The 20878-nt window shown below is 41.1% G+C and overlaps 2 protein-coding genes across 5 annotated transcripts in view; one reads left to right on the top strand and one right to left on the bottom strand.

Moving 5' to 3' along the window:
• Positions 1 to 20878, bottom strand: part of f9a (coagulation factor IXa) — a 128750-nt gene that overhangs the window by 16247 nt on the left and 91625 nt on the right. Inside the window, exon 2 of one of the 2 annotated variants that reach the window (XM_056383364.1) lies at positions 10001 to 10105. The exons of the other annotated variant lie outside the window; for it this stretch is intronic. The gene's annotated coding sequence lies outside the window, so the exon portion shown is untranslated. The remainder of the gene's footprint in view (positions 1 to 10000; positions 10106 to 20878) is intronic. 2 annotated transcript variants of the gene reach the window in all.
• fgf13a (fibroblast growth factor 13a) overlaps positions 1 to 20878 on the top strand; it is a 93636-nt gene that overhangs the window by 2235 nt on the left and 70523 nt on the right. The window contains exon 2 of one of the 3 annotated variants that reach the window (XM_056383366.1): positions 15213 to 15282. The exons of the other annotated variants lie outside the window; for them this stretch is intronic. Coding sequence (XP_056239341.1) covers positions 15213 to 15282 — 70 coding nt within the window. The remainder of the gene's footprint in view (positions 1 to 15212; positions 15283 to 20878) is intronic. 3 annotated transcript variants of the gene reach the window in all.

Here is a 20878-nt window from a genome sequence, read left to right as displayed (position 1 = left end):
ACTGTGAACTCAAACTCAGAGAGAATACATATGATGCTAAATATATTATTTCAAGCATCTTTTTGTTACAGCCCTGTACCACTCCCCACTGAAATACAAGCACTATAAATAATTCAATATTATTATAACTATGTATGTCTGGGTTTGTTTTAGTCACATTTTGTAACTTAATTTGAGGCTAAGATTACATAATAGGCCTATGCTTTATATTTAGTTATATTCCTTCTGATGTTAGCAATGATGCATTCACTGTTCAATGAAGTTTCATCTGCAGGAACCCCTAAATCAAACATCTCAATTTTAAACATGACAACAATTCTTTTTGTCTCATCTATCCTGATCTTTTTGAAAATACTTTTTTAAAGACTACCTATTCAGGGACTGAAGAACTAGTAGCCAGAAGAGCATCTCTTCTCTTTGTATGCATTTGATGTTTTTGTACATGGTGAATGACAATTAATTAAAAAAAAAAACAACAACAACAACTAACTTAACAAAACACCCCAGGACAGAGGAACTAGCTCAGCATGTTTTGCTGACAACACAGTGAGAAATATATGCTCAAAAAAATTGATTTGTAGATTAACCTCCACACCAACTTTCCCTCTCATCTCCCTCTGGAAATCAATGGTATGTGTGAGTGGCTGACTCATTTAAGCTGTCGGGCAGCAACGTCTCCAAAACTCTCGGATGAGACAAAAACATCTCCACCTTAACCAAGAACGCTCGACAAAGCTCGGTTTAGTTTTATAGATGCTGAGCCGAAAGCCAAAAGCTGGTTAAAAAAACCCCAAAACAAAACCAAAAACAAAACTGCAGTTCACCATCTGCATCACTGAAAGGTTCACAACGCGCCAGCTGCCCTCCATCAGAGACTTGACTGGCACAAGAGCCGGGAATTGCGCAGGGAATATCAGCACTGACCCTGCCAACGTTGGCAACCACCTGTCCCACAAATTATTTCAGGGAAACAGTCCATTAAAGCCGGAACCACCTGCCATCTCCACAGCTTTTTTTCTGCAAGCTGTTGGCCTAGAGAAGCTTCTGAGTGCCCTGCTTTTTCAGAACAGAAGTGATACCCGCATTTCTTCTCATCTCCCCTCACCCTTTTAAAAATATTTTCGGACTCTCAGTTCTCAGTTATATCTCTGTTACTTTAACAGGCTGCACAATGACATGGGAATGTATTTAATCATTGTTATGTTAGCTTTATGTCTACTAGTTTATTTGGCTTTCAGTTTCCGTTGTCCCATCGTCAGTCCACAGAGAAATGCACACAGCCTGTATTCAGAAACGGAGCCTTAAAACTAGCCGTCAGGACTTCTGTAACTTTGTGCCAACCAGCATGGCTCATCGTTTTATTTTATTTTTTATTTTTATTGTTGTTGTTGTTTTAACTTTATTAACAACACAGAGCCAAAGAGCCTTTCTGTCACTGAGCTAAAAGCTACAAGACAGAAAAATGTGGAGGAAATGCTGCACAATCAGACACAAAACGACCTGTTGTTGCTAGAGATCCTGAGAGAGGCCTGAGAAAGCAGATGTAAAACTACATTACTAACTACTAGACATGAAACATGATTTTTGGTATGTAAAACCACAAATACATCTTCCAATGGATATCACAACTACAATAAAACACTCAGAAAGTGTGAACTATAGGACCTTTAAGTTCAACCAACTAAAGATGATTATTGATTCAACATAATCCATAACTACAGTATATGTTGATTGAAATTGAATTACAGGTTTAGAACCCACCGAAAACAATTTGACACAGCAATGTAGTGTTGTTTAGAGTTAATTCAGTGTTAATTAGAAAAAGTTGATAGTGAGAAGCAGAATATGAATTGGATGGATGGACAGAGAACTTTTGTTTTCCTCCAAATAAAATTTTACTGAATTAATATATTTTCTCTGTGGTGGATCAAAGTAGAAATCATATCAAAAACTGACATGCCATTAAAACTGTCCAGCTCAGTGACGGAGTCACTTTTGTCATTTCATGACAGGGTATTTTCTTGTGGTTGGCAAGTATGAGTTTTGTGACAGTAATCTGTTTTGTGGCTCAGTCCGAAAGGCCATAATTCGTCCTGTAGCAGCACGTGAAAACAGAAAGTATGCAGGCAGAGAGAGAGAGCGAGAGAGAGCGAGAGAGAGAGAGAAAGAGGGAGGTGGTGGGGTAGAAGGCGGTGGTGTGTATCAGAGCTCCAGTATCAACACCACTGAATCACGTTGTGTTAGTTTTCCCTTGTCCTTGTGAACCTAAGTTGTCCAGACAAAGTGATGTGTCAAAGCATGACGTACACACACTTTCAACTTTACAGCTTTCCAGAGCCTGAAAACTCTGGCTCTTATGAACTGTTTATTCCCATTAACAGTGCTGCACTGATGCATTGTGCATCAATTATGCAGACATTTCCACCCTAACTGTTTGGCCACATGACAGTTTTACAATCCAGTCTAACAGCCTCCATCACATTTGACGTTTTCAGTTTAAGAAAACCTATGTGTATATTTTTATGATGACTTTTCCCAAACATATATCCTTCCGATTATAAATCCCACATTCCTCTGGGCAAAGAACTTTGACTGCACTTGTGTCACTCTCCTCAGACTTCATCTCAGTCCAGTGCATTGATAGACTCCCCTCCTGGGTCGTGAGTGTCAGCCAGTGGATTCATGTCTCCCTCAAATTGCAGGTCCGAGTGGAGCAGAATGCATAAGTCTTGCATATTTGCTGGCAGATTAATTCAGCGCGAGGACAGCCACAGAAGTGAATCAATAGATTCCCGGAGAGGAGTTTGGAGCCGCTTCATTAATCACAATGCAGGCAGCTCTGTCCTCCTCAACGCTGACACCTGCTCTAATGTACAGTGTCATTAAGATCTTTGGAACTCATGGCTGGCTCTCAGAGAAGGCCCTTTGAATAGAGTGTGGTCAAGGGAGGATTTAGCCACTGTTTAATTATTATGACAACATATTAGATGGAGTCAATATCTGCACGGTCAGGCTTTACTGTCATCTCTCCCTGAATGTTTGAAAGAAAAGCATCTGCAGAAATGCAAAGACACTGCATCTGTTTTTTTTGCTGTGTTCAACCTGTTAATGCATACATCCTACTGTGCAGACATTGACAGGTTACAGCAGGACTGAGTGTACAGTTTCACATGCAGTCGCACTGGTGTGTGCAAGCTCAGCTGGTATTCTAGGAGATTTTCATTTGGGGGGTCCTCAAATTCTAATCCCAGGGTTTGGAAAATGATTCCAAATAAATCTTGAACCCAGCAAGCTCACAGGATTTTCTGCTATTTGACAGGGTCAGCTTAAAATCATTTTTTTCCCTCTAAGATACTAATACAAAATTCAGTTCAGGCTTTTTCATTTCTATCCTTCATAGAAACTGTACAATCTGGTTCAGGTAACCTGTACCAATCTTGTCACGGTATGTTATGATTTTTACTTTTTAAGACCGAAGCACAAATTAAAATGTGACATATTCGCTTCCTCTATCAGTAACACAGGCGGGTTTCTCCAAAAAGTAAAAAAGAAAAAACGAAAAGCTCATTCATTTCTATATTCCCTACAATGTATCCAACACAGCAGAAACAGCTTGGCACATGTAAACATTGGGGTTTGTGAGGACATGTTCAGCTGGAAGTATTTGTGGTGTCAGGATGGTGGACTTGTTCCCTGTCAGATGCTTTCCTGGTACTGACGCAGATCCGGCCACATTGCCTGGAGGAAACTGGCTCGCCTCGCATCAGAGATCTGCCAGTCTCCATCGCTGACTTGCGCGCTGATCGCTGTTTGGTAATGTTGAGAGCCCGTCTCCTCAATTCCTCTGTCAGCTTGGGTTTCTGAGTGACACTACCCTATGATTGGCTTCTGGTTTCCGGCCCATCGTGTTCTCTGTGATTTCTCACAATGTGTTTCTTTGAGAAGAAACTTGTGTTCTTTTAAGTGTGCCAACCACAGCGTTGGAGTTGCTTGGTTATTTACCAATTAGAGGGGAAATATATCTGCAACATGTCCAGGCAAAAATCTTTTTTCGTCCTATTAATTTCTTTTGACTTTAATATGGATTCGCATCCTGTCTTTCCTCATCACTGCCAGAAGAGTTCTGCCACTAAAATCTCTAAATACCTGGCTGTTCTGGTGCATTAGTCAGTTTGCCTCTGGTAATCCACAGAGCTGCATGTCTTCTAAGGTGAATGGCTTTGGGAGCTGTCCCCTCAGTTCCTATTTCAACATGTCTGCCTCTGGTTGTGATGTGTGAGGCCACAGAGCCGGTGAGAACATGTCACTGGTGTAGCTTTTCCTTTTTTCTGTGTGTTATTCTCAGTCATCTTCTTTTCCTTGTCATTTCTTGATGTGGTAATACTCCTCTTGGTAGACATTAAGTTGGTCGTGTCATTTGGCTTCCTCTCTAAATGTTGTCACTCAGAGGGACTAAAGGGTTTTAATCCTCATTAACAAAATGGCCATGAATGTTAAAACATCTGGCACTCTGCTGAATCTCGCTGCTGCTCCTAAACACTGGAATACACAGACACAGTAGCAGATGCAGTTATGCGTTACTGTAATCTCACAAACCAGCAAATGTTTGTGTATTAGTGCCATTGTAGCTTTGAGGGACAAGCAAAAGTATTTCATTTCTACCAAGTGAACAGTAATGTTTATTTTTCTATCAAGTTGGTTAGAAGCAGAGTGTTAATCACTGAACTAGACTTTATGCAGCCAAATAATATTTTAGCGCCGTCATAAAATCCCTTTCTTTCTCTGGCCTGCAACAGATTTGTCTGCGGTCCACTGATGTTTAACATGGGTCGTGATAATAATCTAATTTCTACACCCAAATTCTTTCATCAAAATAATGGTACGGATCAGAACTCTGACAAATAGGTGTGGGATTATCTACTACCTGTGGATTTTGGATTACTGCAATTTTACTTTCAGAAATGCATTCCATGCTACAGTAGTTAATCTCATCTAAAAGATAATACCCCATAATTGTGGTTGTGTGTGTCAAACTGCCCTGATAACAATAAATGATGTCTGTCCACAGGGCCAGAGCATGGAAATATTTCAGAGTGGGATGATTGTTGTTTTCACTCCACATTTAAAACTGTAACAAGACACAAGGCATCAGTTATGTGGGACTCAGTACCCCTTTCTCATAACTACTCATACCTAGAAGCAAGTCGAGGTTAGCAGTCTTCTTGGTGTATAGTGTTAATGCGACAAGGATGTGGACGACATGACAATCTTTCCTTATTATCCGCTAAATTGGACAAAGATGACATCAGCGGAAAATTGTTCTTACGTGTCTCCTTATCTGGTCTGCTTTCTACTGCTGCTCTGGAGAAGAGCACGCTTTAATGGCTTTGTATAGTTTCCTTTTTTTTTTTTTTTTTACACTCATCATGTAGCAGAGATGGCAAATGGAATCAATTCGTTCCCATATATACCTTTGCCAGTCGTTTTACAATCTAACTCTGAGTGCTAATGGGCTCACCGCAGATCAAATGCTGTTGATGAAGATGAAGGAAAGAGCTCATCTGTTCAGCTGAGCATGTGGCAGCACTGACTCATTTGTCTGTAAGCCTTCACACCGCCCTGAGCTCACTTTCAGAGTGTGTACAGTACATGCCACCTGCAGTTCTGCGGGAGCTGAATACCACAGATGTCATCTTCATTTATCTCAGAATAAGGCACCACTGAAGGTCTGAAAAACTTTAACTGTATATTTGTGTGACGGTACGCGTGTGTCTATCTGTCATTCAAGGAAATTTCATCATGCTTTCTTAAGACTGCAATTCTATATTTTTGTAAAACATGTTGCAACATAACTTATACTTGAGGGCCAGTGCACATTTTTTTATTTTTTTATTCATAACTACATTATTAATACCACTACAACAGACCGTGTATGATACTGTGGAGAGCTATTGTGGGTTTTGAGGGCACAAAGAGGTCACTGAAGCAATTACAGGATCCCAAGGCTACTGTAGAAGCCATGAGTTGCTGGTGTCATCCAAGACAACTTACACAGAACCTTCAGGGATTGGAGCCGACTCGAGTAGAAAAAAATGACTGTGTGTTAATGATTGAAGAGAGGGTTGTTTTCTGGTCAGAGTGACACTGGTGAAATATTTCTGAGCAAAGTCAAGGTCTCAAAATCATGTAGTGTTCAAAGGTTTTATGGCCTGCTGGGTTCTATATTTTAAATCATGCCCAGGATTAATAGTTGCACTCGATATGAACTAATTACAGTTGGTGAAAATTATAAAGGGGATTAAGGCGAGGTAAGAAAGGGAGGCGATAAGGCTGGACCAGTGGTAATAAACAGGAGCTACAAGCTGCAATAGAGCAGATTCGAGAGACAGCGTCTAACGGCGGGCCCCTGTAACCCTGATGCTTAGGGCAAATGATTACTTCTTGTTTGAGCAGAATGCAGATTAGTGATTGGCAGTTTCTTAACTTTGAGCAAGGCTGTAGTCTCACTGGTGATGATTCACCGGGAAGACACCACAACAGCAGACCACCGTCTCGTCTGCACACATGCAGAGAATGGTTAACAGGATTACCCGCTTCTTCGTCTTCTCCAATCCTGCAGCTCATTTCACAAGCAAGTTACAAACAGGGCCTCACTTCAGCTTGCATCAGTGTTCCACTTCAGCAGGGCTCGCTGCCTATGAGAGGAAACATCAGTGTGGAAAGCAGAAGGGAGGTCCTGAGCTGACCTGATAGGACGGGTAGATTGGGAAAGATAAAGGTATTTTTTAAGAGGCTGGCACCTGCTTTATCAACGCTGATCCAAAAAGGCCCAACAGTGCTTTGCTAAAATCTTGGAAACTGTTCTTGAACGCACAGCACTGTGTGTGAGTGAAGTGTGTGGCAGCACGAACAAATAGCAGCCAGCAGTTTCAGTTAATGATATCCAGACAGTGAGGAATGAGCAGAGCAGGTTGGGCTTAAAGATATAGTTGTTTTGCATTTATTTTAATGACATTGTGCTGGTGCACCGTGTCTCCAAAGTGCTGATGAGGGCTGAAAACTGCATCTGAATATTAGTTTTTTGTTTGTGTTGCAGATAAAAAGAGGAACTGTCCAAATCCTGTCTCCATGGGTATTATGTAAAACACAATGGGACACTGTACAAAATATCACAGGAAACCATTAAAGGACAGACATACAGTACTGAATATAAACTGGAATGGCTTGGACTCATTATCAGCACTTTCGTAAGTCTGCAGCCCCACCTGTAAATTACATTCATATGCACCTATCTTATATTAGAAATCAATGTTTTTGAAGAATGGAAATAAATAAATGTGTGTGTTGAAAGGATTTCAACCAGGGACACAATCCTTTCCTAACCTTAACATGCTAGAATATCCATCTGAAAAACACTTGCAGTGAATGTTAGGCAGCGACAACAAAGCTCTCCCAAAACGTTGTTGCTCCTGCACATGAAAGTTATTTGTATATGGGGCAATGTTTAGCGATGCCATGTAACAGGCTGGTGAGTTGGCTGGATGACGAGATGTAGCTGCTGTGTGGCAGGAGCTGGAAGTGTGAGGAAGAGTAAACAATTTCAGCTATTGCTCATTAATTAAGGTCTTGACTGATCCCCCTCAACCTTCACTACTGTACACTCTGGAGGTTAATACTATTGACCACATTGATCTCTGGGTTGCTCACTCAAAATAGCAGTTTCATTAGAATGGAGATATGGACAGTCTCTTGAGTGAAAGCTGAGGATGCAGGCAACAGCAAGTGTTTGTTCGAGCTTCTGGTTGACTTGACAGACAGGGAGGAGGATCGACAAACTCACTGACATCCTCAGAGATAGCTGAAAGACTATTCTGACGAACACAGAGATACTGAGAAGGGGGGCAAAAGGAATAACTGCACCTAATTTAAAATCGTATATATCCTGTATAGATTCACATCTTTGGGCCATGTTTAATGTCTGGAATGACCGGGGCATTTGCTTCTCTTGAGCTGGAATATGAAGGATGATATATAGCAGAAAGCCATTAGTACCATTCCTCAGAGAAAGCTCATTTATTCAGCATTGATGAGAACAGAGAATGGAAGGGTAATACATTCGTAGCGAAATATTAAACAGGGGGAAAAAGATAAAAGAAATTCTGATAAAAATGGCGGATGGTTAAAATCACAGTATATGAAACCTTGAAGTAGTAAATGTAAAACTCTCAAATGAAATGTGGGTGTGTGCTTTTGTATGCGCTTGTGTGTTCATTTCAGTAATATTTTACTATTCCTTGTGTGAAAATGATGAAGCAAGTACTAAATGTGAGCGGGCCTTCTGTTTCGAGGATGTGTGAAAGAATGGGGAACAAAGACATTGTTAAGATGACTGCTAAATATAGCAGCGATCCTTCACTGGTCCCTGAAGCCAATTTTACACAGTCTGGAGCAGTGAACATCACGGCTGTGCCTGCCTCCTTCTCATCAGGGAGACATCATTTACATAATGAGACGCTGCCACGGCAACAAAGCCCCAATAAGCATGGGAGTCGTCAGTCATGGGGGGTGGATACCAAGGTGCCTTCCTAACATGCGCTTTTGATGCGCTGGGGGCCGCAGCGCTGCGAACGTTGTCACACATGCACACAAACATACGCTCTGAGCCCGAGAGAGAGAGAGAGTCCGTATGGAGAGACACACTTGATTAGAAAATAAAGGGTGGGAAGGCAACAGTAAATGAGCGGTCCTCTGGGGTGGTGCTGGAGGAAGGGTTGGAGGCGTGTCTTGTGTGTTTGTGTGTGTGTTAGGATTGTTTGTGGTTTGATGTTTGCATGTTACGGTGCACACGGGTGTATATTTTGAAGCCTGATGTATGACGTGTAATACTCAGTCACAAAATAGTTATAATAAATGCAAATGTCAATGACTGAGTGAGTGAGTGATCAAGTTAGACCATTGGTCAGCCAAATTCTGTGTCATGAAGTCATGAAGTTACGTCATTGCACAGCCGGCTTAGTTTTTGAGTTTACCCATTGCTCTTTTAAAGTTAAATGCCATGAACAAGTAGCATTGTGAACTTAGCAATTTGTTGCCGGATTTACTAACTTTTCAGACCCCTTAAGCAAAAAGGCTCTGACAACCCACTTTCAAAAAAAGCACCTAGTGAAAAATCTAGCAACTTTTTGGACAAACCTTAGCTACTTTCCATAGAAGAGAGTCACCAGTGCTGCCAGATATAGCATCTATATAGGCACAGTATTAGATACAGTATTTAAATGTCCATTTCATGACATCTCTTGTTGGGCTCGTTGTCCATGTGATTAAAAAAATACCATCAAATTAAACCAAAGTCACAAGATTGGATCACCATTTTCTTCACAATGAAAGTCTTTGGGATGGATTTTTCCAATAAACAACAGAGAAAACGGAGGATCCTTGACCCACAGAACAAAACTAATATAAAGGGACTGAGATTTTCAACTTTAATCCTATGATTTTGATGCAGGAAGGACATAAAAATACCAACTGTCTTTGTCTCCACAACTTGCAACTGAAACCTTTCTACTGTCCAACTGACCAGACTACAACTGTAATTATGCTTCTGTAAAAATTCCACAAACCTCTCTGAGTGAGTGAGTGATTGAGTGATCACGCAGAGAGGGGTGTTATGGCTAAACATAGATGACACCTCCCAAATTTGAACATCATGCCATCTCATTGGTTGATCCAACCTTACTGTCATAAGGCAGTAAGCCGAAACAATAAACATCCTTGTATTAGCCGTGCAAACTATTAGCATCAGCATTCGTTTCCACATGTGATACAAACTTAAAAATATCAGCCTCAAAGAACCACATTATTAGAAGTAATTGCAATTAATACTTGATAGTGAAGGAATGGTTGAAAATGGCTGAAAACCTACACAGGTGCTGGGGTTCCACAAACCTCAAGTTAACCTCCCAGTCATTAACCCTTTAGCTAGTGTGATTCAGTTTCCTACCTGACAAACTTTTCTTTTTGTTTTGTCAGATGTCATCAGAGATTCTCTGTGGTGAATGATCACATCATTTGCAGGGTAATTAGAGGAGACAAGTCTCTGCCTACACTGCAGTACAGGGAGAGGAAGATAAAGAGATGGAGAGAGAAGCAAAGGGACAAAGAGAGGGAGTGTGAGAGGGAGTGAGAGGGAGTGAGAGATGGCAGTCAGTGATCTAACAGTAATCCACAACAGCAGAACTGGCTACCATAAAGAAGATGAACAGTGCTGTAGGCGATGAAAAGGTTACATGCGGTAATGACTAAATGCTTCAGCTTTGCTTAAAGGTTACAGTGGAAAATTAGGACAGGGACAATGTTGAATTGCTTCAATCACTACACTTACTGTGGTTCCTTGACTAATACCTTCAATATTATTCATAAGCCTTTCATTTCTGATTCCAGTTTGATTCTACTCCACTCTTCAGCAAGTAGTCTATGTAATTTCAAATGAGCAGATGAGCTTCAGTACACCAGGTCTAAGTAAAGTGCTGCTTGATACTCCATAGTTGTGAGAAGCCAATCTTCATCTTTCTGACCTTTATGCCATGTCCCTGTGTTTGGTGTGCTGTGCAATTATGCGGTCACTTGTTCTCCCCAGCCTTATACAACAGATGCATTCTTTATATTTCTTTTCTTAAAATCTTTGTTGCACTATTCATAGCACAAAGACCTTTGTATCACAGCAACCTTTACAACATATCCGACAGTGAAGGGAAATATACTGCAACCCCCAACCAGCAGAGTCTGAGATGGCTCTTGTTTTCACATGATGGTCTGTGTATAATTGTCTATATACGCGGGTATGCATGCGTGTGTCTGTGTTCATGTGTTATCAGTCTGGTTTGCCAGCGTTATCTCAGGATTTTGCAGGGCTCTCTCTGTATTTGGCTGTACTCTGTGGATCAGAATGGAAGGCATCTGGTGTTTGTTCATAGCCCAGATTTGATTTTTTTTTTTTTTTTTTTTCTTTCATGCTCATGTATTGCGATGGTCTTGTGTGTGCTACACTCTGCATATATGATTTTAAAACATATGTATGTACAAATTTAGGTGTGTTAACGATTAGTTCATTAATCCATTAGACAATTGACAAAATAATTAATTAATCATTTAAATCGGGCAAAAACGCAGGGTCCCACTCCCATTTCTTTTTCCTGTTTTTTTTTACAATTGTGCATTGAACATTTGGATCATGTATGGACACCCTGGACTTTGGAAAATTGTGATGGGCTTTTTCACTATTTTCTAAAAATATTTTAGACTGATTTGTCAATTAATTGGAAAATAATTGGTAGCTTAATAAATAATGTGTTTGTACATCTGCAAAAGACTGAGCCATTAAAGATACAGCTGCCTCTACCTGTTCCTCTGCAGATGCCCCAAATGCCCCCTGTATGCTGCCTCTCTGTCCTCTCCCAAAACTTCTTTCCTGCTCCTTCCTACTTTCCCGTCCTCTGTGTGTGTCACAGTTGAACCTTCACTGACCAGAAAGAATAGATGAGGAAGAGGGACGCTGTCCTCTCTGTTCAGCTGCAGAGTAACCTTTGTGTATGAATCTATGCACATCTGGTTTCATGCACTTAAACTGCAACGCATTCACACAGGAGCATGAATAATTTAGGAAGTGTGGAGATCTATAGACACTCACATGCACTCATAATTATAGTATAGTACATGCCTTGATGCTCATAACATGTACATCCCTGTAAGAGCTACACAGTTGATGATTCAGTGTGGCTCTTGATACTGAGCACCGATTGAACAGCCTTTCAAACAATACCAATCTGAACCTCATTACTTCTACATATCAACGCTGCTGCAACAGTTTTATGAGATTGTTTTACATATTGTGTAAGTTAGTGTGTGTCTGTTAAGAAACTGTATTTGGACCCTGTGGGCATTTTAGTGGGATGAACAGAATGTGTTGTTAACACTGTGTGGAGGCAGTCCTCACACTTGCTCTAAAATCAGTCATCACACCAATTAAAAAAACAAAAAAAAACAAAACACTTGCATGGCTCCTTAGCTGCGAGACACAGGAAAGCAAAAAAAAAGAATTAGAGGAGAATAATATTTTTGTCTGTCGGGTCATCCAACTTTATTCATTGAATATTTTCTTTCTTTTTGTGTTTGCTCTTGAGGAGAAGAAAAAAAATACCATTGTCCTTTCCAACAGTTCCATTCTTGACCCATCTACTAACATTACGCTGCATCCTTTTTGGTGTGGATGAAAATAGCTGTAATACAACAGTAAAGCAGATGCTAGTTAGTAGACTGCCAAATATGAGCACAAAAATATGAGCATTGATTTTACATTCATTCATTTTTTCAATCATTCATTCATTCATAGATTCTGAGGAATACTCAGTACTGCATGGGATCAATTCAAGAAGTGCTTAAGCATGATACTTACAACACGCTACTCTACAAATGCACAGTATCCATTAGCTAAATATGTTGGGGAATTGTGTATAGTATGTGTGTGTGTATGTGTTTGTGCGGGTGGGTGGGTGGGTGCTTAGCACTCTTTGCTGCAAAGCTCTGAGGACAGATGGCTGCTCAGTCTCATTGTGAGTTGGTCTACAAGTCTCCTGTCTTTGGCTCTGGTTCTCCATCCTGTCTTGGCCGTGGCATCACAATAATACTCACCCACCCATACAATGTATACACACACACACATACACTTGGAAGTATCTGGGTTCCGTCTACCCTGCAGGGTAACCAAGCTGCCTACTCTGCGATAACCACTAACCCTGCTGCTGCAAGTGACCTGACCCATGCTGGTATCCAAACCAACATGCTAATCGCTGCGACAGGCTACTGGCTCAGCAGGTTTTCATTAAACTTAATGGCACCACATCACTTTACAAGCCGATGAAAGCTTATGGAATGTTGTCAGTGTTTAAAGTTCAACATGTACTTAATTTAAATGGGATAACACTTGATCTTAAGGGATGTATAAACTGTCATTAGACTGCAGCTAAAATGGATATTATTGTAAAACTAACTCAAAAATGTCCACATTATGAGTCCATTTAATTATTTTAAATGTTTACTTCTCTGCTCATGTTGCATTAATTGTACTGTAATTTATGAGTAGTAAATATATTTTTCCCATGTGCAGCTGAACTGTGGCCTTTGTTAATATTTTGGAATCTTAATTAGTATCTTTATGCAGCTTTTCTATTTTATAACTCTCCTCTGAGTTTGCTTTTGTCAGATGAATTCACCCCAGTGAACTGCGCATTAGAAGGCAGTGCCTGATTGCGTAATTAGAAACTACGTTAATAATCAGGCTCTAATAACCAGTAGACCATGAGTGCAAATTTGCCCTGCGTGAATCTGACCCTTGTGATCTACAATGCACAATGTGGAGACAGTGGATTGATAAAAACAGGTTATGATTAAGCTCCAGCTATGCTCGTCCTGCTCTGAATAAAACTGAAAGCCCAGGCAGGCTTGGTATATGTTTGCATGTGTGTGCAGGTGTGTAGGGGAACAGAAGTGTTCTTATTCAATCATCTCTGTGGTTCTGAAACGGATAAAAAGCTGGGAGTGCACAGGAAGCACAGCACGTCTCTCTCTCTGCTCCTCACCGTCTGAGCATGAAAATATACACAAGTGTACTCTCTCTCTCACACACACACAAACACAAAGCAGATGTGGATTGTCATTGCAGGTGCATACGTCTACTGAGCTCTTCAGATTAACAATGTAAAGTGAATCATTGCTCACAGAAGCAACTTACAACTGTGTGTGTACGTGCTCGGATAAATGCCACATTACTGAAAGCTCATGAACATCATGTTATTAGAATATAAACAGTTGCAGCACTTGTTGGCTTGTTGACATGACATCTACTTGAACAGCAACAATACAGTAAAAGCCTCAGTAAACCTCAGCCACAATAATTGTGCCCTCCCCTTTAAATGTGAAATCCAAATCTAGCCCAGACATAATTACAGTGCTGGTGATGTTATGTTTCTCAGCCGCTTTTCCAAACTATTTTGAGCTGAACTTATTAAAGCTGTGCCGCCACTAATTAAGTTGTTTGTCTTTGCAAAGCGATCTCCGCCTGCCCACTGCTGCTTACTAATGAGTAGTTGTGTCACGGCACCCTGCCTGCTGATTGAAGGGGAGATGAAAGCAGGAAAATGGAAGAAAAATGACCCGATGGTGGCGTTGCTGGGGCTGTCGTACGCGCCGCTGAATCACGCCAGTTTGGGCTTGTTAACAGGCAGTTGTGTGGGTGCTCTGAAGGTTCCTGTGGAGGTTATAGACAACACAGGCTTCTTTCAATTGAAAAGCACTGAAATTTAAGGAGAAACGGAGCTATACTGTCGCACATTGGAGTCTTATTCATTAGAATTATGCAATGAGAGGCAGGAAAAAATATGGTACTTGAAGTGACGTTCCACCTAAAATCATTCTTTTACAGTATTGAACAGCAACAGCACCCCAAGTGGATTCGTGTTTATTAGAATGCATTCCAATCGTAGCAACTCTCGCTGTGGAAACATGTTCATAAGACCTCTCCTGCAGCATAATCCACTTCTTCACTGTCCATCTGTATGTTCAGTATGTTGCAAAGACTCATAGTTTTGCCAAAATATGGCTAAATACTGGTGGGGTTGAGAGGGCCACTAAAGCAGTTTATTTACTCATAATTTGGCAAAGCAATAATTGGAACATACTGAGCGCACAGATGGACAATGGAAAAGTGAATTGTGCAGCAGAAGTGATTTCACAAGTTTCTCTGGACTTTTTCTAACTTTTCTAACCTAAAATCTAAGCGATTGAATTCAAGCTGACCACAGCCACAGTTTTTCATGAAGGATCAACCACATAAAATAACGCAACCTTTCAAAGTCTTTTTGTCATTAGCATATAAATTGTTAGCTTGAGTGTTGACATTAACTGTGCTGGGGGTGTTAAATATGACAAGTGGAAGGAAGAGCAGAAAGAAGTTTGTCAGCCAATAGGTGGCTTATCCCTGTTGTCCACATGTGTTGAGTCAGGCTGTAACAACAGTGGAAAGCGAAGTCCCAGCTTTTATTTTGAAGGATCAGTGTTTGAACCCATACCTCAGACTGTGTAAAAGCAAACCCTCAGAGGCAGGGGTTGTGTGAGCTAGTATAGACCTAATGGCTTTCCCATCTGCTGTGTCTGGGCAGTGTTGGGCTGCTGAGGGACCCCGTGCTCCTGCATGTCATCTAATACACAACATGGAGGGAGAGCAGTCAGGTAATTTTAGTTTATTCTGAAGACATTACTAGAAACAAACTGAGTGTGTGCATGTCTGACTGAGTCCATAATCATATGAAGAAACGAACTGTGTATGTCACTGTCTGCACATTTGCTTGTGAGGATATACATGTACATTTGCATGCAGATGCATGCATGTGTTGTAGCGTGAACATTGTAATGTGAATGAAGTCACAGCCTGTGGTAACACGCAGAATAATCTACACACGCTCATTCTCAGTCTCATATTCTGGAGGCACAGCATCATCTCTCAGATTACTACGAATGACATCAGTTAAAACACAACAGCAGGATATGTTGGCAGTCATTTTGAATAATCATCATTTCAGCGATTTCTAGATTCTATATTCAAATATTTTGTCATTGCACACAGAAAGGATTCCTGGATTGAATGCATTAAACCTGAGTTGACCTTTTAGTCAGGAAGCTGTACACAGACAAAGCTATGAATCAAAAAACCCAAATAAATCAAAAGGCATGCAGCATTATTTTTTTTTTTTTTACAAAAATGCGGAAATGTTCACGAGTGAGTAGTACCCACTCACTGAACACTGCTGTGTGACTGCTAATGTATGTATGACCAGAGTTTGCATGGCAGAGGCCCATGCATGCGGTCTTGCAAGGTTACTTCATGTGACTTTTCTGGCTGGAGGGTTTCTCTCTGCCTCTCTCTCTCTCTCTCTCGCTTCTCTCCGTCTCTCCCACTTTGAAGCGTGCTGTGCTGTAGGGTGCTGTCTGAGCCAGCAGCAGTCTGAATGCTGATGAATGTCTGCACAGATAACCTGCGACTGATCTCACTGTCTGTCTCCCCTCGAAGTTAACCCTTGTGTAGCCAGGCAAGTTAAAAAAACAGGAAGACATCCTTGTTTAAAGCATTAGCAGGGTGATTGAGGGTTTACACACATTTACACACTCAGCACTTTGGTGCTGCACAGAGCTACAGCCAGACTTGCAAATGAGTTGGCAAATAAGTATCTGAAGTTAGAGGCTAATACCTTATTCAAGTGTCTTCCAATGATAGTCTGTTGACTTCGAAATATTACCCTCTCCGAAGAGTCCACGTCTATAACCCTCACAAAACTCCTCTAGACTTTTGTCCTCCCCGCTCCTTTCTCCTCACGCCACTTACTTCTTTTTCATCACTCCAAACTACTTCTAGCAGCACATTAGTCCTCCCGTTTTAGAAAGGGTTTAAATCTTTCTGCCTGTCTACTTTCCCTTCTGTCACTTCCACTCCAACTTACTCTCTTAACATCGGACTCAGAATAACACACCGCTCAATTCGTCCTCTTCCTCCCTCAGAGACACTTAGATTTCGTGTTGTCAAATGTTATGTTGCTCTGCTGGCCACAGAGCTTGTAATAACCTGTGGCGGAAGTTTTACAGTGGCCCGTGTGTGCTGTTTGCATCGGGGCTGGATGTACGAGGGCAGGTTAAGCAGTAATAACTGCAGAGGACTGTACCTGGCATGCACGCATTAGGCCTGCTGTTAAAGTATCAGCTCACATAATCAAGCCTGACTGTGCTGACAAGTTCACACCACGAACCCTGTTGACCTCTTGCCTCCTCTCTGCATAGCATATCACATACTGTAGAAACCATTTAAATGTTTTTTTTTTTTTAACCAAAAATGGGTCAAGCAGCATTGCACTGAAGTTAAACAGGATGAATCGTAATAAATAAAATTTAATTTGTTAATGTTTATTGTCACTTCATATAAAACACTAGTAATCCAGCCTATGCCTAGGTTATGGGAAGCTTTCATATTTGCTACATATATAGGCTGGGAGTGTCTGCATTTAGCTTTCCTTTTTTCCCTTTAAAAAAAAAAAAAAAAAAAAGTATTTCCCATGGCATTGACCAGTTTTGGCATTGCGGCATTGTTCTTGACCAATTCAATTTCAAAAGGCATCATTTTGTTTTCATGTGTTCCTTTCCAAATGCTTGCTTTTACCCACATTGTACCCATAACTCCTAGGATTAAGAGGAATGAGGCAGGAGGCATAGTAATGATCAGAGATTACAGATGCTTATGACCTTATTATTGCAAACCATCAATGCCCGTTGGAAGTTATTAAAATATACATTAGTCTACCTGTCACTTATTATTAGTATTTTCCTCAGTGATAATTTAGCAGACACATTTGGCACAACAGCAAGAAAAGAAGGTGATCAAAAGCAACTACAGCACTGTTTGCAACACACTGAGGAACTAGGCAGCTAGAATGAGTGAGGCTGTGGCCAACCTGGCTGAAAAGACAAATAGAAGAGCATAAAATTAAAATTCACATTAAACTGCAGTACAAGCTGAACATCTAAAATAAATGCACAAAAGGAAACATGATTAGGTCGCATTTTTTCCAATAATATAAAGTCTGTCATTATATTTCACCCTATGTACTTAGAAAACAACATATAAATTGGGCTCTCATTCATCTGAGAACTGTGTCTATTACCTGTAACCCCCCCCCCCTACACACACACACACACACACACACAATCCCTCCATCACCTCACTGCTGTGTCACCCCATCCCGCCCCTCTCCATAGTCTTCTGGGATTCTCTCATCTTCAAGCTTCACTGACTTGTCCTCATGTTTTGCATGCATCTGCTTGATCTGCACACATCCATCAGGTGACACCACTCCATATGACTGCTGCCCAAACAGGAAATGTTTTTTTCTCTAATTGTGTGTGTGTGCCTGTGTAGATTGCATCTGACTGCTTTGTGTGCGCACACAATGCATGTTCACATGCAATCGATGTGTGTGGAGCAACAGTGACAGCAGCTACATGAGGGTGTAGATCCCAGGGTGCACTGGGAGTGCTTGAGGAAATGTAAGCAGCTTAAGCAGTCCATGATGTTGTCATCTCTTCTCAGCTGAGCTCCCAAAATAACAGGCCCTCTGGGTACAGACTGGCAGAGCTGAGCAGGGGACAGTCAACAGACAGACCCAGAACAACCCGGCCCAGATTAGACCAGATCAGACTAGCCCAGTTACTCAGTCCACTTAAGCTCAAACTGGTCAATTTAACCTTGCAATGCAGAAGTTGTTGACTGTGCCTTTATATGGTTTGACAATTCTCATCCTCTCTAGCCAGAAACTTGCACTGCTCAGCCCATTTTTATAAAGGCTTGAATGCAGCAGGCAATTTCCCATGAAGCCTTGCTTTTTGCCATATCATAGGCTCACGTGTTGGGCTGTTGACTTTAATGAGCACGCTCTCTGTCTGGGCCTAGTGTGGCTGCTGAGGTGGTCGTATTGCTGGCGGCAGGGGAGATAGGATTAACGTGTCTCTCTCTCACACACACACAAACACACCAACAAGACCCCATTAAGTGACTAAGTGTGTCGGAGAGGGAGGTCCTTACACTTCTACTGAGACAGCAGACAGAGAAAAGTGTTTAAGTCTCCTCCCTGCCCCCCTTTCTCCCATCTAGGTCATAATGTAGGCTATAGGCTAGCCTATGTATATTCTAAGTATGGTAACACACAGCGTGTTGTCTGTAAATGAAGGATTGGCATGAAGTGGCCCATTCTCACAGTGAGTGTCACCAGCTTTGAGATATAGCACATGTAGAGTATGATCGGTTGTGTTTGATGTCATGCGGAGTTGAGGATGTATATGACGATGTATGGCGTGTTATTTTTTTATTTATTTTTTTAGCATCTTTGTCGCCTCTGATGCAGCGCTGGAGGAGTGTGTGGATGAGCTCATTTTCACCTGTAAATGTTTCGCTGAATTATTCATCAATGAGAGCTTAGACTGGATGAAGCTGACACCAAGCTATTTCTGTAAAGTCACATTTGAATATCACAAAGAAACAATACCTCTCTAAAAGATATTGCCATATTCTTTTGTTTTTAAATTTTGTCTTTTGTTCTCTATTTGACAAATTTAAAACGCACAACATGTAAGCAGGACAACAAATTAATTCAAGGGTTCTTAAAAGTAGGCTGTTATTAATATGGCTATATTTTCTGTTAGTCAATCCAGTTTTTGGTCTTCAGAGCTAACCTGCACACGTCTCTCTCATCTCTGCAACAGATGAAGAAAAATACACTTTCTTGAAAAAGAGATCTAAATAAAAATAAAGTGAGATCCAGGAATTACATAGATACATATTGAGTGTGTGATCATGGATGTAGTTGAGGACTAGAGGCACAATCATCTCCTTCTTCTTGCTATTTCTGTGTCTATCATGTTGATTGACATACTGAATAGCGGTGGAGCAAATAGGCAAGACAAAGCAGAATTCCAGCTGTACATCAAACTTGGGTGGCTGTCATCCACAAAGTCATTGGTTGCGATGGCTGTCTTACTGACAGGCTTAAGAAAGATGTTGTATATCTTGTCAAAACAATTTTACTTTCCTTTTTAAATGAAAAATAGTCACAATAAATGTAACAGAAATATTTTATAAGTGATTTTTAAGAGTGCTCAGCAGCACAGCGGTGAAACCTCTCGTCCACTGTGGTAGAGGTTAAATTCACAGCATAGTAGTTTTCTGGCTTTGCCAGACACCTTCTCAAACACAGTTGGCAGTGTTTTCAGATGGGAACCCATCGAGGAATCAAATGTGTGTCCATATGTATCAGAGGAGACACTTGGCAGTCTACACCTCACCCTGGTCTAACAGTGGGATTTAACAGTTAACAAGGACACTGCAGTGCAAGGGGAATTAGTCATCCAAAACTGGGACAAAAAGGGAAAGGCAAGGAAATTACAAACATTTTAATAAAAAAAAAACTTTTGACTCCATTTTTACAGTATACTTTGTCTTTTCTGGTCTCTATACATTAACCCTTTCCCAAGGTCAGAAGCCAAATTGCAGTAATCTTATCAGCTCACACAGTCCCTCTGGCCCGTCAGCTCTTTTGGTGCCACAAGTTAAAGTCCACAATCCATTTTAGTCATCAAACCCAAGGTGGTGCTCAGTTTTCTCTACTGAAGCACCAGAATTATTTAAGGCATTGATTGGTCATTCAGCTGTCATCATGCTCTCAGCCTTGGAGTGCCATGTTCATGGTTTTGATCCTACAGAGTGTCATTACACCTGTTTATGGCACAGGTCAGGGGGCAGGGCACTGAGCTGGCCAGAAGGCATGCACTGAGGATGAGGAAAATGATGATGGATGGAGTGATGTGGTGCTGATTGCTTCAGAAGTATCGCCTCATCCTTTCGTTATGCTGCTTTCTTTTTGAGGGTGACCCCTGAGGTGCTGGGGTGTGACAGGTGGAGGGATTAAGAAGTGGGTTCTACAACTTGGCAGAGAAGGAAGTAGGTTGTTGGGGTTGCATCGCCTCACTGTGCCGTACTTAGTCCTCTTTTACAGCTAAAGGTCATTTATTTGTGAGAGTTATGACCTTTTTGAGTCTTTTAAAATAACAGGCTCTTCAAATAGTTATTGGTGCAGTAGATAGAACAACGGTATTTTTAGGTGAATATGAATACGTATTTAGGTGTGATTTGCATAAACCAAAAGAGTGCTTTTTCTTTAAGCCAGTAATCTGCTTATGTGTCTTTTTCAGTCTGCCGCTATCTCTCTGTCTGTGTCTTCTATGGGTCTCC

This window comes from Seriola aureovittata, chromosome 8, assembly GCF_021018895.1.
Source record: "Seriola aureovittata isolate HTS-2021-v1 ecotype China chromosome 8, ASM2101889v1, whole genome shotgun sequence".
In the NCBI taxonomy this organism is placed as follows: Eukaryota; Metazoa; Chordata; class Actinopteri; order Carangiformes; family Carangidae; genus Seriola; species Seriola aureovittata.
The sequence above is the reverse complement of the archived record's forward strand: the minus strand, read 5'-3'. Positions and strand labels throughout refer to the sequence as shown.